The sequence below is a fragment of the Colias philodice genome, chromosome 3, assembly GCF_061535455.1.
Source record: "Colias philodice isolate Cphi_HAF_F1 chromosome 3, ilColPhil1 Martin Lab GWU primary, whole genome shotgun sequence".
NCBI classification, from domain to species: Eukaryota; Metazoa; Arthropoda; class Insecta; order Lepidoptera; family Pieridae; genus Colias; species Colias philodice.
In genome coordinates, this window is record NC_143088.1 from 5,286,695 (window position 1) to 5,309,424 (window position 22,730).

The 22,730-nt window shown below is 32.4% G+C and overlaps 2 protein-coding genes across 2 annotated transcripts in view; one reads left to right on the forward strand and one right to left on the reverse strand.

Annotated features, from left to right (window-relative positions):
- Positions 1-178: 178 nt before the first annotated feature.
- LOC149489624 (odorant receptor 67c-like) lies at positions 179-2,349 on the reverse strand. Its single transcript, XM_089714963.1, has 8 exons — positions 2,178-2,349; positions 1,729-1,911; positions 1,364-1,547; positions 1,202-1,298; positions 1,017-1,118; positions 527-615; positions 376-442; positions 179-300 (listed from the first exon to the last, which is right to left on the reverse strand). Exons 2-8 carry the CDS (start codon positions 1,859-1,861, stop codon positions 241-243), a joined length of 732 nt encoding a protein of 243 aa, XP_089571089.1. The 5' UTR covers positions 1,862-1,911; positions 2,178-2,349; the 3' UTR covers positions 179-240.
- Positions 2,350-7,715: 5,366 nt separating this feature from the next.
- The window catches only part of tyn (trynity), a 33,989-nt gene continuing 18,974 nt past the window's right edge, over positions 7,716-22,730 (forward strand). The window contains exon 1 of the mRNA XM_089714279.1: positions 7,716-7,931. The gene's annotated coding sequence lies outside the window, so the exon portion shown is untranslated. The remainder of the gene's footprint in view (positions 7,932-22,730) is intronic.

The following is a 22,730-nucleotide window of genomic DNA, read 5'->3' on the forward strand; positions in this document are numbered from 1 at the left end:
CTGAGTAGAAAGTTAAAGCATAGTATTTATTCTTCTTGATTGATAGATTGGTGACACCTTCAATGCTGGAAAAGTTTCAGAATTTCTTTATAATTTTCTTAGACATATTATTAAAAGTACAGGGAAGTACAGTAAAACAGAATATGTTCCATTAAATCTTTATTATGCAATAAATGAGTCTACACATATATAAATAAGTATGCAGGCATGTAGAGATTGCTCTCTCTGGTTTAGTTTAGTTCAATTTTCACTATAAAGTGTGTAAAGAAGAGCGAAGTAGGAGTAAGATCTTGTTAAAATCTGAAAATTAAATTTCGTTAAGTCTTATTTGCCTTTATCTAAACATTATGTGCATTAAAAAGATTATTAGTTTACCCCGGTATACGTAACCAAAGAAATATTTGTAAAGTTCATAGCAGTGAATGAAATCGGTTTCTGGGCTCTGAAATTTAATATTATATTTAAGAAAGTAAGTTCTTATTGTAATAATTATCGACCAGAACTAGTTAATTAAATAGGTAAGTACCTTTGTAGGAGAAAATATAAAGCACGCCTGCATCGTGGACTCATGTTGTACCAGTCACTGTCGTATGCTGCTGCTGCAATGTTCGCATTCTGGAATTTAATATTATTGTATTAGTTTAATTGCAATAGATATGTAAACTTATATAATTTGTTAGCTTTTAAGTGTATGGTTTTAAGTTTCTTCAAATGAGTGGGTTTGAGTAAGCAAAACATATTGTTTTAATATGATGTTATTTACAGGTGATCTTAAAATAACATATGAAGATGATGGCAGAATCAACAGCGTCATGAATCCTCTGACTCATGACATATGCTGAGCCAGAACCATTTTACAGCCATAGCACATAATAACAACTATTTATTGCTTTTATTTCTTTATTTTGTAATGTTCTGTGTTTTGTTATTATTTGTCAGTTGTTGTGTGTGTTATTGATTGTAAATAAATGTGTGTCTATGTCATATTGTAACATAAAAAATCAAAATTTACATACTGCATGAATAATGTCCTGCCCATACCAGCAAAGTATGCCTATTTGGATCAACGCTGAACCAAGAAACAACTTATTGCTTATTGCCACCATAGGTTCCAAAAGCTAAAACAAGAAACGATTTACGATTTTAAGAAATCAATTATTTTATGAAGGGAAACTCCGTAAGGTTAGAAAGAGGTACTCACGACGATAACAAAAACAACGCAGCATATGTTCACTGAACTCAATACAATATTTACTAAATTCGCAAATGAAAAAGCTTCTCCGATATCTTTACAATACCTGAAATAATTAACGTTTTATTCAGTCACCATAATGTTTAAAATAATTTACGTAATTTATTTTACCTGATGAGGCGTTGATGAAGTTTTATGCAATTGATAATATTATGATAACATTCATCTTCTGTCTTATCTGAGACTGAAAGAGATTTTAGTTGCCCTTGAAGAATACGAAGAAGCAGAACAATATGGCTTGCCATCCCAGAGAATAATAAATCTGTGCAAATCATAACCCACACACAAGTTTGTCCTAAAATACGTGCCACAAAATGTTAGTGTAAGAGGTTTCAATACATGTTTAGAATTTTAATAATAGGACAGCCTTCAAGATAAATATGTAACACCTACACATGTAATGGCCCAGGTTAATGGCTTTTTATCTCTATCAATACATTTTGTAACAATGTATGCTGGCATACATGGATACTTACCAGCTATTATTTCAAAAATATACACAAATACGTGAGCAACAGGTTGCGTCTTATCGAACGGGTACCAAGATGCCCAAATAAAACCTAAACGAGCATCCTCGCCGCGAGCAATTTGATATAAATAAATACCCATTGGTGTCAAATTATAAAACCATACTCCAGATATATTGACTGCGAAGTACCCTGTAAAATTATTTTATTATTTTAATGTTTATCATCAAATGATTGCCACTGTACGAAGATCGAACATGTTAAAAATATGCGATAGGAATCAGAGACAACTGTGCATCGTTGCTTTCCGAGTGTTGATGTCTGAATAATACCGTAAAATACCTTACTTATTTCTACATACGGTACAACTTTTATATGACCAGTTCTTTTTGTTTTACATGAGGTTGTTTAAGTCAGCCGGTAAATTGTTATTACTAAATTGAATGGATAATACTTACAGCGATGAACAAGTCGTAGCGCTTTCAGACTCTGATTTTTTATACTATAAGCTTCGTCATCTAAAGGAGCCACTGGCCATATGACGGTGAGTTCACCCAAAAGTTGTTTGAAAACTCTTTTTTTGTACCACAACACAAAAACCTTTGATACACCTGTAAAAAAAGATCAATTTAATCAAAGATGAATCGTTTGTGAAAAAAGGTGTAATTTTTAAAATATATTGTGTACTCATAAGACGATAACTCACTCAATATCCCATAACCTAATGTATGGAATAAAGGAACAACATCCTCAACACGAGGCGAATTTGCAAAAGTTACCACGATAAATGCAATCTCACTAAATCCATGGCTACAAATAACAAGAATAGAAGCGAGAAACCATAATTTCTGAAGAAGACGTGCGATTCTGTGTTTTGGTTCATCAAATGAGAAGCCAATATAACGCATGCAGAAAAAACTAAGATTCAACGATCTGTCAATTTCCTGTTTAGCTTTTTCTTGCGATATTTCCATAATTGACTTCGAGAAATACCCTAACAGTATGAAACAGTAAGCTTTAATGACTTCTATCCTAATGGTTTTGAGTTTTGATCATATAATGTAAGAGTATTTAAAATTACATTAAATTTTATCAAGTAAGTACCTGTTAAAACAAATTTCTAACAAATTGTATAAAGTACTCTATCATCAAACAGTAAAGTGGTAAATGTAGGTGTATCTCGAGAATGCCTAATGGCTAAAGTTTAGTATGCAAATGACTAGGAGTGATTGACTGGACTCCGCCTCTATATTATGAGTTTATTTAACCTACACTACTAAATGAGGGTACAAGTATAGACATTCTACAAATTAAGTTATATTGCTCATTACAAATAGTCATGACTCTATTTCAGAATAAAAAATATTTTTTTTTGTTCACAAAGAGGAAATTATGTATATATATGTAACTACTAATACTCGTATACACGGCTACTTAAATCCATTTAACAGCCTGTAAGATGTGGTTAACCACGAGGTTTATTCATTAAATATTTGTCACTTTATTGAACCATTCGGGTTAAAGACTTAAATACGCATTAAAGTTATTTAAGAATTTCCCGCTAGTAATCACGGTGTTTCGGCAAATTTAGCACGCAATCCGCGGTCCGTGGTAAGCTTTACAGTTGCCACCGTTACGCGACGATTAAGCGGCATGCGCTTTTCTTACGAGTACCACCTAGTACTTAACCCGTGTCATCTGATTTATAATATCAGAAAGTCATCACAATTTTGCTTTATTTTATTCCCAATAATGAATGCAAATGAATGATTTTTCTTGACGTGGTTTTAAATTTTAATTAAACACTGCGGTAGAATAATCTATTGAAAACGCTTCAGTTGAAATCAATTAATGAAATGTATAAAAGATAGGTATAAAGCATAGATATTAGATACGTGTTTCAATTTCAATTTTTTCTAACCGCACCGATTGTAATTAAACTATTTGTTCGTTACAATTAGTACGTCACCAAAAGTCGGTTAAGTGTATCAGATGTGCAAGTCAATGCAAAACAAAATTAATAATAATCGATCTCTCCAAGTAAAAGTGCTGTGTATTACCACTGTTTGGGCTCTCGACCTAGATCGAAGCAAGAACGCAATTCGAGCAAAACTATTCAACGCAAAATAAAAGCTGTGAAAATGATGTGAAATGGATAGGCGCTTCGAAGTTTCAAGATTGAATCATGATTTATTATTGTGCTGAACAAATACTAATGGTATAATTTTTCATAAATAATAGGGAATATTTCTGAATGTAAAGGAATTTCTCACATTTGTGTTGTACGTCATAATGTACAGTACGGATATGTATTATGATACCGTTTACTTTATCAATTGAATTCACAGAGTTATAATAAGGTAGAGCAAAGGTATCTCACGGTGATTAATTAACTTTCATAAATAACGATCGGCAGTGATTGCTGAGAATATACTACGAGTTTACATTTATTGATATTTTATTACAATTCGATGCTAATATAAACGTTGTGAAATTAATAATTAATTATTTAAGTGTTTTTCAAGTGTTTATTTCCTAGATAATAATAAATATTTATCTTTAGCACAATAACCCATATTATTTGAAGACGAGAGATAAATGTATCATTAAAAAGCAATTTATAACTTTCTTTAATCATGCAGATGTGCAAATAAAAAATCCATGTATCTCTATCGTCTCTTTTTTATGTTAAACGTTAGATTAATCAAAAGTAATTCCAAGTTCTATTTCTTGACTTTCTAGGCGTTATAAGAATCATGCCAAAGTGCATTTAAAGGAAAGCAATATCATTCGCGGATATTAAGTACCTAATACCTATTTTTTACTTTACATATTATTTCAAGAAGGAGACGTATATATATAATCTTTTTATTTATACTCTTTTATAATCAAACAATTTGTAGCATTTGCTGAGGAAATTGATATTGAATTGTATTACTCGTTCTTTAGTAACACTGTGGTATCATTATTTCCATTTCGTTATTGTTTTATTTTGGCCTCCGGAGATGTACTGACACTTATTACCTTTGTTGTAACAACTACTTGTTCTTTTATTTCTTACATTAAGCCGAGAGTGAATTAGTTGTCTGAATGTTAATCATTTAAATGTAATTGAATCTTGGTTAAATAGAATAAATGGAAGTTATTGAGTACATAGCAATTTTTAGTTTCGTCGCAGTGACACTGCGAATTATATGAATCGACATATTAACTTTCACTGCTGTATCAACGTGCTCTTGGCCTTAAATCATCTTTCGGAAACCGCAGGAAGTGAGATTAAAAACGTACGAGCAACTTTTCATCACGTTTCATATTGTTTTTTTAATTAAAGAATATATTTTATTTAATTTTAAGTAACTAGGCGTGTAAAATGTTAGTATATTCTATAAGTTACTACTTATAAGAAGCCTACATCGCGCTTAATGTTATTGTCAGTAAGTGGTTAAAAAAGAGTCTTAGTAGCAGGAAATACTGATAGTGTTTGACATTTTTTATAGCATTTATGTGCAATTTTAAAAAAGTATAGATCGTGATACCACGATCGATTTTTTCTGCCTTTGCGTCGTTTTAAGAATAAGTAAAATGAAAATTCACTATAATAGATTTGTCATTGCAATAGTATTTATTCAAGTCGTGTGATAAAAGGCAAAAAAAAGTAAAGTAAGTGTTTATACAACAATATCAATGACATTTGATTGAAGGAATGAAACATTTATTTGCAGAGAAAGCCCAAAACACATTAACAAAACAAAAATTTAATACCAAATCATTGTTATACTATATTTCTAGCAAGAAAGGAACATTAAGGACGTTTATATGTAATAATAGTTATTATTTTAAAAATTAAGTATGCTAGAGTACTGCACTTATAATAATACATAATTAAAAATTAGAGGACCATTAGTCCTCGTAAAATGTGACTTTTCAAGGAATGGCATTTTATCCAAAAGTGCTGTGTTCGTTGGACTAATATTTTTTATTGCATTATCCCATATAAAAAGAGTCTATGAATCCAACTTTTTTTCTAATTGGAGGCATCGAACCCACATACTTCTAGCTCATGATAGGATCGCTATTTGCCATTCTCTGCACTAATTGGACGGTCATATTCTTATAGGATTCCAATAGCATTATAGACGTTTGCATCGATGGATGATGCCTCAAAAAATAATGTGCAATTATTCGAAGAAGATATCAGACTGTTAAAATATATTATTTTGCCGCGGTCACTACTTAATCATCTCAGACTATTAGTAGGTATATGTATTTATTTTTTAATATCTTCCTAAACGAGTTACAAAAGCTGCATGGATTATTATAAAGTTATAAATTGATTAAATTAAATATAATAAATATTAAATTGTTGTTAGATGATAGTCGCTCTTATGTTTTTAAAGAGCTTACTCTTCATATTGTCGTGTTGGAGCTCTCTCAAGCTCTACAGTAAGTAAATAAATTGGAATGTTGTTTCAAACAAAAATACATAATTAGAAAACAACAAATACCAAAGACTATTTTCAAAGAAATATTATGAACTTATTTACTAATATTTTCTTTTTTAAAACACCTTTCCTTATGCGAATTTATTTACTGTAATTCCTTAACAGATATTTGATTAAATTGAATTTAGAATCATAAAAAGTGGCCCACGCGTGTAAAGTTCCTCTAAAGCATCACAAAATAAAGGCATATACGTATATGTGTTTATCGACATAAAAAATCCCACGTATTCTTTTCTATTGCGTTAAAAATGCGCTAAAAATATTTTGTTCAATCTATCTGCTCTTTCCGTATTTTTTTTGTATCAATCTGAAATAATCTGCACGACATATGAAGGTGTCTTTTTGTTTAAAAACTCATTAATCACATGTTCGTCTCCCTACTTAGCCCTAAATGATAATCTTATGTAAATTACATGTTTCTCTCGAAGATGTATGTAGATAAGATGTATGTAAATACTTGAATAGAATTCATAAACATAAACTATAGGGCTGTCTTGTCAAGAGTGATAACTTAATTAACTTATGCACCTTTTTTATTGATTGATGATTTATAGTTCGCATAAGCGTATAATTAGATTATGTTAGATTATTTTTTTAATAATGTAAAGATTAAATATCTTTACAAAATTTACACTGTACGAATTTTTTGGCAATTACTTAAATAATTGTTTTCTGTTCGATTATTTATAATAGGCGTTGATTTGCAGTTTAACATAAAATAGAACTTTGGTATTTTTTGGATAATATTAAATTTCTCTTCTCTTCCTTTTTCTGGTTCGTTGATGAATTCAAATAACAATCATAATAATTACAACTAAAATGGACACAAGATTTTAGAGACACAAGAATTTAAAGTATCATGCAACATTCAGAGACTTTTTAGATTTTGATGTAGAGATTTCGTGTGTAGAGTTTGGTCACAAAGTTTTTTCAGGAATGGGAATTGCGAAGCTAATATGGTAAGTAATAAATAATTCAAATGTAAGTTTTTCATGATTCATTTGTAATGTATTACATATATAGATAGATTTTAAGGATTGCTAATATACCTAATATAAGAACAAGACAACCTTAGTTCAACAAAACTCTATGCCGGACCTTAAAGTTTAGTTCAAACATAATATCTGGTGGTGGTAAAGTCTGACTCTTATCCTTAAAAACTAATTGGTAAGCGTCAAAGTCACTACAGAGAAATAAATTTCCCTGAATCTATTAAGATTTTTTTTCATAAGTTGATTTATGTTTTAATTATCAGATTCAGTAAGAAAGGACTCAGTTAAAAAGGAACTAAGTCCAGAAAGACTATTCAGTAATGTTCACACTCCGTAGGGTGTCTTTGAAACTTATAGTTTCATTTGCTTCAACGGAAAAGGGTTGGCAGAGAGGGCACTGCGTCTGAGTGCTAGGGACGATATTTGTGTGGCTCAAGCGCCGATAGGAGTCCGTTATTCGGCGTCAGGTTACGGTCACGTCTATATAAGACGGCGGCGTCTTCTTCACCATTTCATTCCGTTTGAGACGCTTAGGCTGCGTGCCCCCGTGTCTGCGCGCGCCCGTCTCTGTAGTGCCGAACTTTCAAGCTCTCTCATCTCTTACATTCGGTCTTTAAGCTCGGTTTCTAGTGCTCGCTTCTAGTATCGCTGGGACACTGTTCAGTTACGTGTAATTATCTAAAATCATTCGAGGTGCTTCTTGGTGCAGCAATTATAGGTATGGCAAAAGCTTATTTTTATTTGTATTTATTAAAGGAATTAAAGAAATTATAATTGTTTGAAAAATAGCAATTTATGGGATGTACTATCATTCCAATTTTAATTAAGCCTTTTATATATATTTTTAATATTTATCTATTTCAACATTTATAAATAATTTTAAATGTTATAAAAACTAGTCTAGAATGTTACCTAATAAAATCGTGCAAAAAATTGGGTATACCTACCTAATTAAAAATAATAACAACCATAAGATGTGCAAATTTTTACGTCAGGAAGTCTATGAACCCAATTAGATACGTAACTTAAAGGAAGGCGAAGAAGCGGTTAATCTACTTTTTTTATTGAAATACGTTGCCTGGTACCTAGGAACCTAGACCTTCTATTACGCGAATAGGGTTTTTCATAAACTTTATAGCTAGTCATTTGCTGCAATTTAATAAGATCCTCTATTGAGGACAGTATTCTGTTATTTCTAGTTATAATTTTAATACCTAGATAATAAAATCCTGCATAACTAATGTATTGCAAAAGTGGACGGAGAAGAGAATGATATTCGAACAATACAATTTACATATTTGGATTGTACCATATAGTAAAAGTTCAGGCTAGGTCAGAACTATTCAATAAAGTGTAGGGCAAAGCAACTATTCGCACGATTGACCGTGTCTTTCTTGAGGTCTGGAGCGTACAAAATGGTGCGCATTATTGGTACGAAGATGGTAAAATGATTACCGTCATTACCAGCGAATTACTGAGACGTTCCGTCCTTTACACCATTATATGCACTTGCGTGAGGTATTCCGCTCCGATTGATGATTAGCTGCTTTTTTGTTTCAAGTAATCATAGAAAATGGACCTGAAATTACTTCTGTAACACTCGCAGAAAAGTAAGAGTGGAAAAAGTAATTTTTCCCAAGGTTCACTACATAGAGAGGCCCTTTTCGATTATTACATGTGTCCTAAATTGATTTTGACAGAAAATTATTGTATATCAAGTTCATAAAGATGATATCGATAAAAAAGAACAACTATTGAAAAGTTAAGTTAAACTTTAGAGATTATAGTAATTGTACTAGTTGTTTAAATCTTGTAAAAGAGTTGTACACGAGAACAACATAATGTTTTGTTTCTTTATTGGAATATGAAAGGATCTTGTTAATGTGAATTCTAGTAAAGGCGAGTTATACCAATAATTATGTCGTTAAAATGCTATTTAAGGTAATGAGTATAAAAAAATCAAAATAGTAATTGGAGTTTAAGTCTCCTAAAGCGAGCGAGTCTAATTCTGGTTTGAAACTTGTTTGAGTGTGCTTATGCAGGATAGTTATTTAATTTTTAATTGTCTGATGTAAGTGCCTTGAATAATAAATATTTTAATGCTCTTTATAAGTTTTATTAAATATGTAGATATTATGACTAATATATTATACATAAGTAGTAATGTTAAAAAAAGCTTTAATATACAATATCGTATAACCACAATATTTACCAGATAAAATAGTGAAAATTCGTTTATGAAACTATTACATTCACATATTCAAATAAGAAACCATTATAAAATCATTACTCGAATCAAACTAATGATGTCCATCGTTGGAAACCTGTGGGTTGTTACGAGGAGCTAATTCAAACATAAACAAAAACTGAGGCAATCATTGGCCTGAACAAATATGTGGTATATAGTGAGGTTCATGCAAAAAACATTACTATGATCATTATGATATGTGGGCGCATAACTTGTTGCTTTTTTGCGTCAAGTGCACGCGGCCTTGACCGCGAGCGCGCCGCCCAAATCATTCAATGCTCCACTTAGACATGTGTGTATTAAGTCATTATGAAGACATACTCTATTTGGAGTATTTATGAATGAATTATTATAAAGCACGAATAATTTAACTGTCTTTTGATACGTTGCTAAGTTCTGATGGTAGTTAGTACTCGTTGGTTGACGATATTATTTATTACGTGATTAAAATTTTAAACTAGTGAATCAACGAATATAAATAATATTAAAGGAAATGGTCTAGAGTTAGCTGTTATTTAAACCGCATACTATAACTCTTTACAAATGCAGTGAGTCATATTGCAGGATCTGAATATATTAATAAATATATAAAAAGAAAGCTATTGCTCTACAATTTAGACAAGCGTGAACTTGAATTATGTGAAAATATTGATGAAATTCCTTAAATGATTCACGTTGAGGACAAAATGTGTGTCGTTGCAAGTACACTTTCACGTTTATTCATAACTTTAGTAGGTCGCGACGTAAAGATGTGGCCAGATTTGTCCGTGCTTTGAACGTAAGATGGACCATAATGTGTTTCTAGGTTTCCACGGCTAATTTTAAAATGTACATTTTCATTTCAAATGTAAATACTTGAAAATATATAATATAATAAACGTAAAAGGTTAAGCTTAATAATGTTCTTCATTTCTAAGTCCTTTTTAAAAGCTTGCACATATATAAATGACTGTATTTGTGGGGCAAACGTAGCCGGTGCGGTGGCATGGTTAATGAGTAAAATCGTAAAAGGTATCTAATACCCTAAATATAGGGTTCTATGCTATATAAAAATAAAATTATCATTAGACAAGAAATAGAAAGAGTGATAAAGTTCCTGGGTGGAAAATATTATACTATAAATAATATTATGATTATAGGATAATCACAAGAAAATAAAGATAATTAAGTAGAGGTAAAGTCTTTATTTTTATTGTATCAAAGTTACTCCATTTTATTATCTTTATTAGTGCACATAAAAATTCCTTATTCTCTAATGATACATATATTTAAAAATCGTGTTTCTTAATCTTGATCAAAACTGTAAGTGAAAGTGTATTTTTTGTCAATCTTTAAGCCGTTAAGATTTTGACTAAGCTGGTAAAAAGATAAGATATTCATTGTCCGCCTTTTGATTTGCCTTTCCCTTTTCCTACTTCAGTTATCCTCTTTTTTGCGTCTGTTGGTTGCGTTTGGCACCGTTTTTACCTTCCCTTACTTCGTTTCGCGCTGTCGTGCTTTCATTAAATTTCATTTTTCTTTTAATACCACTGTCTTAGTTCCAATGCCTAAGAGTATTTAGTTCATTTAAGTGCAACAATTATTTTATAGCTATGATAGTAGATAGATATTATGTTAATATTTTTTTATAAAAGAATTAGTAATTTAAAGCATGATGAGCGTTATGATTAAATAGTAAATGAACTGCCATCACATTATTGACCATTAACATAAACGTGTAAAGTTTAGATGCTATTACGATAATTAACCATAGCATAACCTCATAATTTAAATGAAAATTATGATTTACATATTGATAAAACGTGTGTTAATTTATGTATCGCATGGGTGCGACTTTACATTGGTCAAGTTTAATTAATTACTTTAGTTCGTATCATTGGCAAAACACCAGTCAAGATTTTTAATTCGCTTGTACTTCAAGAATTGACAAATTGTATGTACGATAATCTTAATTCTTTAATACAAGAAAAATCAATCTCAATTATTAATTTTCAAACCATATTCGTGATTGTATTTCACGCCTGTTACGTTTCATTTGATAAGCACGCAAGGCGCCACTTCGATTTATTTTCCATTTCGCATGTCATACGACTAACATGGACCTCTCTATCTTTGAAATAACGTTTTCAGGATATGTATTATATCATGTTGTTTGTTAAAAGCAACATTTTTTATACTTTATGAATCATTTGTTATATATAAATATCCAGCACTAAATTTACTTCGTACGCAGAATACTTTGGGGCAGGTAAATGTTTAATATTAGAAATCAGGTTTTAAAAAGTGCGTTGACTTTTAATGTTGTGTAGAAAAAAAAATATTCAACCTTGTTTGGCTGTATGGCTTGTTTGATGTTGTTTTGAATCCCTCTTTTACCAAAGCAAATATAGTCATGATTTTAATATTGCTTTACGACTAATTAAAATTATTAATTTCTTCATCCATCTATTTACTAAACACTTAGAACCATGCAATACAGGTCTTGCGATGGTGTTATATTTTTTTTCTCAAAGCATTTCCAGTCACACGTAATACACCTGTCGCTATTACATCAACCCCGCGTTTTTCAACTTCCTTGCGTCTCAGTTCATGTAACCTTCTTTTTGTACAAGTGATCCAAGGTATAAAAATTATTATAAAAATACAATACAATAGCATACATTACTGGTATTGGTTACATGCACACTTGTAAATGTTCGTTAGTTAGAGAGAAAGATACCAATAGAACGAAAAAATAGAAGTATTTAAAGGGAGAAAAAGAACTAAACATTGCAAACATTGTAGTTTCATTTCTATCACGAGCACAGTGCTGCAGTGTGCATTGTTTCTCTATTTTTACCTTTTGTTGGTTTGAATGCTTACAATATGAAGAGGTTCTTATACTTTAGAATAATCGCGTTACATTATAAACGGACACGTTCGTGCAATACCATTTATTCGCTATCAATTACAAGTTCTATCTCAGTAGATAATCGCAAAATCGAGATTTGTTATTTGATGTAACTGTACACGGGACGTGTAATGAGCCACGGCAAATTTCAAATAAAATCTGAAACATTACGGAATTATACGTCGCTCGTGGGTACTGGGTCGGCTCGGCAGAGAGGGCACTGGGTCGGGGGAAAGTAGTGGGGCCTACGCGTACGGTGCATACCGCAATTACAAGCACGTACAATATGTTGCTCTTGGATTTAGAAAACGCTCTTAACACCACCACACCACCGTCCAACCGAGAGAAAACATCGAAAACATTTTGGGCTTCTATTGTTCTCTTGTTCACGAGTTATTCAAATTTATGCATATTTTCTTAATGATGTGAAAACGACTTAAGGTACTACATACATAATGCATAAAACAGTAAATTCTTTTCGGATGATCTGACTGCTTCCGTCGGTCAATCCCAACGGAAGAAAACTAATAAAAACAAGTCTGATGCTACCAGCACAGCACCTCCTAGTTCGTTAAAGATTTCGTTAAGTAAAACTATCTATTTTCTCCTTACGCCACATAGGGACATGGGAATAAACTTTTTAGTTTTTCACCTCTAGTGTGTCTTTTATTTATTACCATTTAATATTTCAATATTACTAATAAGATAAAACTCATTGAGCTCATAAAAATTAGTGATGTTTTGTCTGCGGTCTTTTTTTTCTCGTATGCAAATGTATCTAAGATTCTTAATCTATGTTGTCTATTTTGGTTGTAATCGAGACGATCGTGTTCTAAAGGAAATGTGACGGCACGATTGCTGCACGCAGTGACGCGTAGCGAGGCTTGAGAATGGTGTCGGTGGTGTTGCCCCCAGTCTTCAGTGCGAATGTTGCAGTCTTACATGGACCTAGAGCATGACCAACTTGACCGACACGCTCTCCTCCGATCACTGAGCGTACCCACGAGAAAGTTCCTATGTCAAAACGTTTGTAATCATAACCTTTCATGTTTCATGTCAAATAATCGATTTTTCGATGCTATTCATTGAAATAGATTGAGTGAAAGTGATTTTGGTGTATACACACGTACTTGATATAAGAAAGTTAAACAAACTGTCCATCACAATGTTTTGCTTCATAATAAAAATCAGTTCTTTTTTAATTCATGGCACGCCTCGTGCTCATGTCCGTTTATACTAAATGAGTTCTATGCGAGATAAAACAAATTTTAGTAGACTATATTAATGATGTTTATTCATGTGTAAAATTCCTTCGACACGGCTCGTAATTGATGGCTGCTAGCCGGTAGCAGATTTTTCATATTACACATGTTATGTAATTGTATATGTCTAGTTCTGATCACGATGCTTATCTTCATTGAATAGTCAGCGGACCTTACTATTTGAATATTTTTTATTTTTATTGATAGAGGCAGTAGGTAGATAAAACAGATGCGTGTGCTCATTTTTTTAAATGTCTATTAAAACGATGAACAGTAATAGTAATAATAAATAATCCAACGACTCAGAGTATTAATATAGCTTCCCACGTTTAATTAACAGAGTATGTAAGACAGCTTCTAAACAAATTCCAACCGAAAGCATTCATGAGAAATAATCTTGTGTGAAGCTATGGTGGGTAGGTCTTGTTTATAAGTCTATTTTTGTTCTAATAATATATATTATAAATAACATTAAAACATCGTAGGATTCCTTTCAACATCTTTCTTGGGTGTTTTTATCCAGATCGCATAGCGACGCGTTTGTTCCTTGTAATCTGAAACTCGCCGTGCGGTCGCAGAGACCACATAAACTTTTTATCTTAGATCTGTGAAGTGGACCGAGTATATCTGGGATTAGATATTATTATATGGAATGCTTTAATAAGCGCAACAAAATATTATTCCAGAAAATTTAGATAAGGAATGGAATGTCATAACAAACACATGAAAACACAACAAATCTTTTTTTTAAGAACAGTTCCATTTATGACATAGCTTTTTACGGCCTTGAATTATTATTATTATCAAGAGCGCTTCTAACTGAGATTAATGAATCGAGAGGCGAATAAGAAACCGCAATTTCTTGCCATAGATACTAGTTACATAATAATTGTAGCGTCGTGCGCCGCGGTCACTGACCCATTCCAGCCTGCACCAGGTTCCTCCTGGTTACAGAGACATTATTATCCATTCTATCAACGATCGCAGTTTGTTACGATTTATTCTTTTTTGTTCCGATATAATGTCACACTATATATCAATTTACAATATAATTATTATCACACATTATCACATAGTTACTAGAAACTTTTCGCATGACATTTACTTTGTACGTATATATCTTATTTTTATTTATTAACACACGCATCTCTTTATAGTCGTATAATCAGAGACGTCGTGCAGAATGAGAATGTTGTATAATTGTAACACAAAAAGATTTTATTAGATCTTTAGATGAAATGCTACACAATAAACCCAAGAAAGAGGTCATACAGTTATAGGCGACAAAAGATTAAGACGTTATTTCCAGTGAGAAAATCATAACAATGCACTCCCATTCAAGTATTTCTCAGCATCTTAGCAAGCATTAATGCTGTGAAATTGTTCAGCATTCATGTCGAATTATGTCCAGAGGAAAGACTCAGCAAAAAAAGCTCGTCCAGTCATCACGTGATCATGCTCAATGCGATTATTTTACAAACACTCGGTAATCTACATTACCCTCTTTTCCTAAGAAAGTTCAGCGCAGCCACTTTCTATCAATACTTTGAAACCATCTCGGTGAAAATTGTTAGAACCTCATCAAGTACTAGAAGGTTAATAAAGTCACTTTTATTATCTACACAACATAGTTAATAGATAAATAATAATCATTATAATTTATAGAAAGTAAATGAGAAGTAGGTTATGTACATTGTACAGCAAAGACAATAACACAAGTGCAGTATACAGTATAAAGTCTATGCCTTATAAAAGACATCAACGCTCTCTCTGTTATTCCACACTCGTTATAAATATTTAAATAATATAATCCATTACTTACAAATGAAATAAATAAATTGAAATTGATTTTATTTCCGAGCCGTACGCTATTAAAAATTAAATTACTCTAATCATTGTGTCCACTAATTTGCAATTAGAGGCGTAAAATTCGATTTAATAGCGTGTCGAAGTATGTCCGTTTGTCAGATCTTCGCGAAACGAAAATAACGGACCATTACATCGTCACATTCAGTGTTACTTTTATTTGTTAGTTGATAATACTAAGTAGCCCATCATGATTACACACAAACGTTTTAATGAGTTCATCTCGATAATTTAACCAAAAACATACGGAATTTTTTAGTTAATCTGATCCGGCCTTCAAAAATGTGTTTTCGTAAACGTTATCATGATGCTAAAAATGTAATATTTTAACGTGCTATGAACCGTTAATGGAACGTGCTTTTGAAACAAAATTAATCGTAATACACATACTAGTTTCATCATCATTCAAAGAAATGTTTGTAAAAGCTTTGTTGAAATGAAATTACGTAGAAGCAGTTTCCATAATTACCCACGTAATGATTATGCAGGATCGCTCAAGAGCGCAGTGGCATCATTCCCATGATGGTAATCTATTAGCGGATGAGATTGCCCATGTTTTCCACGTTTTAAATCAATGCAAATTATCCACTAGGAAATGATATGAATACGCACATATTTGTATTTTTCGTTTTTTTCTAATTTAACGTCAGTTGATATGAGACAAGACAGCCAGCTATGTTTCTTGGTTAAATCTTTTATTTAAATCATGCGTTCTTATAAAAGAGTGGTCAGCGAAACTAGTCCAGCAAATATAGCTTATACGTAATTGACGTAATGGAAACAGGTTTGTATCAATTCATCTTTGAGTTCACACACTTGGACAAGATGATGAGATCAAGTTATGTGACGGTATGTTGTGGTAATATTGTCATATAATACTTTACAATTGCCTACCAGTTTTTATCTAGTGAAGTCAGACGTATGAATCGTTTTGTATTGCTTATCAATAACATTTCACATCCGGCTGTACCGGCAACGGCATTTTGTTTGACTAACGTTACTTATTAATTTCATTTTATTCATATGTTCTTTGTGCTAAGTAGTTGCAAGAAACTTTTCAGTTATTACGTCGACGAGAAACATTTCCTAAACGTCTATTTTTTCTTTCTTTAAATGACTAATACGGTACCGTGGAGTGCTAATTAAGCCTGTAAAGAGCTGACAATTGACGATATCAAGAAAGGTTTCTAACCGTGCAAAAAGGTGAGATACTTTTAATATTGTTCAAGTCACGATAGCGGTGTCAACGTTCTTTGAAACTGTAAGTTGAAGGTTTTCTCATGGAATTGATTTATTTAATAAAATTTCTAGGCTACAAATAACTATTTTTAACTTCATAGTTATCACACTGTGTATCATTTATTAATTAAAATTGTTAATATATCTTCATTTTCGAAAAAGCTCAAACTTATAATTATAATATACAATTCTTAAGAGATTAAGTAATATTCAAACGGTTCAACTGGAGGTCAATTAATTACAATTTCCATAATAGATTTGTTAAAAATATAAACGGTTATTAACAACCAGTTATATTGATTCTTAGGTTCAAGCAAATATTACATCGACCAAACAGTAAATACTTTATAAGGAAATGGCAGTTATGTGTGTTTGTGTTACGCATCGCAGCGGCGCAGGGCTTCGTTCCCAAGCGTGGGCATTATACCAATTCTGAATGCTTTAAACCAATTCCCGTTCGCTAGTGGTTTTGATAATTTGGTCTACGGACCGTTATTCCACGAGTAGGCGCAGCTTTTGCTTAGATGCATTTAATGAAAGGCGGACAGTTCTAACGAGAATTAAAAGAAATGTTATACTTTTAGAAAGTCGTATTAAGAGCCAGTTTTCATTAAAACATACATTTGTAAAATATCTTGTGAATTTTCTTTGTATGCACAGCTTGATTCATTGTGCACTCGACGAGGTTGATAACCCACTTTCTTGTGCCTATGTAACCATTCAAGACAACAAACATTTACATTACATTTGTCTCAAAATGGAAAACCATTGCGCCGTTTCAAGAGTCTACAACAGTTATTGTTTATTTATTTATTTATTTATATAGAGATAAGACGATAGAAAACATCGAGCAGATAATTCAAATGGAAATTCTTCTCCTTTAAATTCCTTGACGTTTTATCGCTGTTAAGAGATTGGGACGCATTGTAATATAAACGCGCACACATCAGTAATAAATAAATTGCGAGATAGTCGTATTTGAGTTACAGTCATTTATGATATAGCCTAGATAAATGGCGGGATAGGAGGATCGCGGGAGCCTCAGGAGGAGCGGTCGGAATGTGCGCAAGGTCATTGCGCTCGGCGCGGTCATGCACATGCCGCTCCCTCCACACTGCAGCGGCTGGCCCCGCTTGCACCACCACCGAGTCTAGCGCGATCAGCCAAAGATAAAGGGAAGTGAGCACCAAACATCGATACTGTTTCGACGCAGCTCGTTTTATTTTCCCCCTATTCACCGGCACACGGCGCTGCCTCTGGCGCTATTGTGCTTTCTAACGATATTTTCTCAAGTAATAACAAAAAGACCACGTCTCTCGACTTGTTTACGATCCTTGCTCCAGCGAGCATTTATCTCGAGCCATATGCGTCCCGTCGCGCTCTTCGATGTTAACCCGTCATTAGCTAGATAAGATTGATAGCGAATTGTCTGAAAGATGGCGAATCGGGTAAAACGAAACTCTTTTGCTAACCGTTATAATTTCTTAGAAATGATGAGAGAGTTAAGCTAAATTTTATACAACCGATTAAGGTATGTTATACTATTGTTGTGTTGGTCGTAAAGTTTCTACGATTAGACATGAATTTACGGCTGAATGTAAAATTACAGCCGCTTAAAGAGAGCTCACATTAAATTTAATGATTTATATGATACAATAAAAATGGAACACACATTTTTAAAAAGAAAGTCATTGTCGCTGTATGAAATGTGTAAATACCCAAATTAAATCTTTATTGGTTGTTATAATTATTTTCTGGGCAACTACCGTTGAAGGAAAGTAGAAAGTAGAGCTTTATTGACTTAAGCACCAATGTAAACGTGATCCACTTCTAATTTGAGTTTAGTGTTTGAATATCGCTGTTTTTGAGTCGATAAGTAAATGAGGAAATTAAAACTATTTTTACTCAAACTTAAAGTGTATTTTTTATAATTTATACACATTTTTTTAACCTTCGACTCTACTTAAAGACTTTAAGGTTTGTGAAATATAATATATTTTGTAAGTAAATATATTGTTTATAACATATACATCAAATTCCATTTTAAAAGAGAGAAAAGCGAACTCGAACCTGATTTATACGTCAGTAATACAAGCACGCTCGTGGCTTGTCTGTGAACTTTGCCCGCGACTTTTTGCCATGTCAGCCTTTGGCTCTAAGCTGTGGTATGGCAAAATTGCTATCATTTTATGTCCACTGGTACATAAACTTATGGTCATTTTTGCTGTCAGATCTTTCTAAAGGGTACATATATTATTATGAGAGAGTGCATGGTTTTGCTTTCTGTTGAGAAAGTCCGTATAATTACTTTGAATGAGTGCTTATAATTTATTATTCTTGAATATTAACATTAGGCTTCAGTTGACGAAGCGCACAAATGGAAATATTTCATTTTCATATTCTATTGTTTGTTTTATTTGCGTTTTTTATATGAAATGTCATATTTATTGGTCTACATGTATATACACACACAGGATACAAACATAAAGATAAAAACGATTCATTTCTTAATGAAGGAAAATTGAAACAATAGTTTCTTATTTTTCTTATTTATATATAGTCAACTCAAGGAAAGAGATAGGTTATACTTACATTCAAATAAATATGCTATGATGGTCTATAGTAAGACCTGTGGTAAGGCTTAAATTTTGAATTTTAATATAGTTAATAACTATAATTGTTTTTCCAAAAATTCTGCAAATTACGAACCAGTAAAAATAATTATGTTTTCAAATTGTGCTCTCAGAAATGATACCATGCGACTGAATTCTAGACTCGCAGATAATATACCTGAGAGCAGCCTGGCTATGTGTCGACTTAAAGAATGTGAAACCCTTGTCGTGTTGGCGGGACTAAAACAGTGGAACAATAAAACCATTGAATGTCTTGCATTTAAATTTATCCCTATATTCCAGCAGCTGGAGTGTTTTATATTGATAGCGAGGTCTAGTAAAATAAATACTTAGTGCCTTAAATGTTAATCTATTCTTTTGAATTCTGCACGGATTCAGCTCACCCAAGCTTTTTGTTTGCTTGTAAGTTTTTACTCTACTTTATTCATACAGACCAAATTTATTGACGTGCATTGAAGGTGAATAGTTTATTCTTGTTTTTGCATTCACAAACCACGTGCATATAATTCGAGGGCAAGATAAACGAGTAAACTCGATGCCAGTGAAAAGAGTGACATAGATTAAATTCGCAGTCAACTGCAAACTTTCGCTTCATTTAAACCTTACTCCAAACAGGATCATAAACGTGAAAGGTGTAGTAAAAATTCTCATGCGTTTCGTAAATAATGCTTCACTTATAAGATAATTAGGTCAGGGGAGCAACCTGTCGACTCACACGCATTGTCTCGCGTCTCGTTCGGCGGTACCGTTACCGCGGTCAAGTTCGGCCCATTGTGACGCTCGCTACTTGACATTGAGTTTGTGACATATAGATTATCCAACGATAGCGCCTGTGCCGTCTTCCGATACCGTTCATTAATAGACCGTTATTGAAAAAAGTTAACATCTGATAACCTTTGTTGTCACGCTATTATGATTTTTCTGTACTGTTGTTATCTGGTCTGTTAAATGTTTAACAAAATTTTCACGATAAATGAACTACAACTAGAAGTCTCTACCTTGCCGCGCCGCTAAGACAATAATACCTTATATTGATATCAATGGCATATATCTCAGGATTATTTATAAACATACATTAATCAAACTTGTTCCTATTCATCTTTCCTTTACATTTTATTACCTTCTGTATATTGCATGACATAAATCTCACCTAACCATGGAAATAATATTTGTGTGGAGTTTCTTGTTATTTCAAAACAGACATTATTATTTATTAACGTGTGGCCAGGATAAGCATCTAGTAAGATCGCTTGACCCCGTCGCGTCGTGTCGGTTTATATCAAAGATATAAGGCATCATATGTTTAAGCTGAGCGCACTTTGTTGTCTACGAAGGCTAAGTGACCTCTTAATGTTTATACACGGGCTCTATCTCGTAATGGCAGTACCGCACGGCATTAGAATATTCATTACAACTGTAAACATACGTTTTCTTCTCTTGAATACATAGTTGGTCACGGCAAGCTAAATTAAAGTGTAAGGTATGTTAGAACAATTCCTTTCATGGCACATTCCAAACCCAAGCATTTAAAGGCACATTTGACTTTAACGGAAATTTGAAATACTGTCGCGACCTTATCAGATGTAAATCTTCACGATGTTGTAATACCATGTATGTTAAATTTACTGTAAAATGATTTGAACTTCAATTATTTTATAGTTTAATTCTTGTGGTATTTATAAAAGCTATACTTTCATTACATTTAAAATATTTTTGATTATAATTTTATGGTTTATTTTTAAACATAACGAAACACAAACAATAAACGAAATAATCATAATAAGTTTTTAATAAGTAATTTATTAATTTAACTTTTTACATACACATACTATTTACTTGTTATTTGATATGTGCTTGTGATTTATTCATTTCATTTTCAATAAATTAAACGCCTTCAGATATTAATTCTTGGCTTCATTAACTATTTATTTCGATATACAAAAAGTATTAAGAATGCAACACAACACAATAGGGTTGTGTTGTACAAAGTCCATTTTAAATACTCTGACACAGATGTGCTCTGACTTAATCCATGGAACACTTTAATCGGAAACTAAAGCTACCGGCCAGTTAAAAACCTTATTGTTCCGTGGTACCCAGCTCTGACGGTCATGGTAGATAATTAGGGGAAGTGATTTGTCAATATGAGGTCAATTGCTACTTTCTTTTTGTTAGCGTTATACCAAATAGATTTGCGTGGTTCTTTGTGCTATATGTAATTTGATATTGTATTGTTGCATTTCTATACAGATATTGATAGCATGTAATTCACCTACATTATGATGTTAGGTCAAGAAATTAAACAATAGTTTTAGGCCTATAATGGTCATTGGATTTGATTTGGAAAGTAGTTAATGATTAAATAATAATTACAAGAATACAAGTCTATTAAATTTTATGAATAGTATAGAGTAACTTACTTCTCGTACAATATCTATCATGTCGATTACTATATCTGGAATAACTTTAGAATTCCTGTTAGTTTGAGTGAGTTAAGTGTTTAGCAAATAATTAATATCTACCTAGTTCCGAGTTAAGACTCGGAGAGAAAAGATAAGCTCTTAGGCAACAAATGTTAATGAATTGACCAAAAGTAATAGAGGAGACTGTAAGTTTTATGCATCTTGCACATGCACCACAATGGGACACGAGTTCACACATTTAGAATTCGATCCTGGAATTTTAATTTCAACTAAATCCGGGTTACTAGCCGCTAAACTGTTTATTTATACAAATAAGACTCTTAAGTGTTATGTGTGAATGTTTTTGATATGATTCTATTTTGTGGGAACCTCTCATTATAAACAGCAATTTGCGTTGTAATGAGTATTCTAAATAGTTAAACGGAAGTTCAACGTGTAATTTGTTCTATATGCATAGACTCGGAGTGTAAATAATTGCAAACTGCGTCTCATAGGCATAAATCATGATTGCTCAAGTAGAAACGCATGGGAATATAGCTTAGCGGGTATTGTAAGCGGATTTATTAGGTTACTACGAACATTTTTAATAATTCTAATTCGATGTAGAAAACGCTTTCCGATCCGGCGAAGATTATTTGAAAAAAATAAAATAAAAAATACGTTACAGTTCGACGATTGCGGTTGTAAGTCCGTCCGAACTACCTCTCCTTTCTATTAGCCCATCTAGCCCAAGTCCATCACAAGACAAAAATCTCTCATCAAATTTAGAATGGCCGTATTCAATAGTTTTAATACCATTAAAATGTAGCTAAATTATATCTTTTATTATTCTTCTGTCGAGTGTGATATCATAGTTCACAAGAAAGAATGTTACCAAACTTGGAATGCAGTAGGCGTTTTGACATACTTACTGACATTTTAGAATTTTAAAATAGCATAATTTGCGTTTCGTTTCT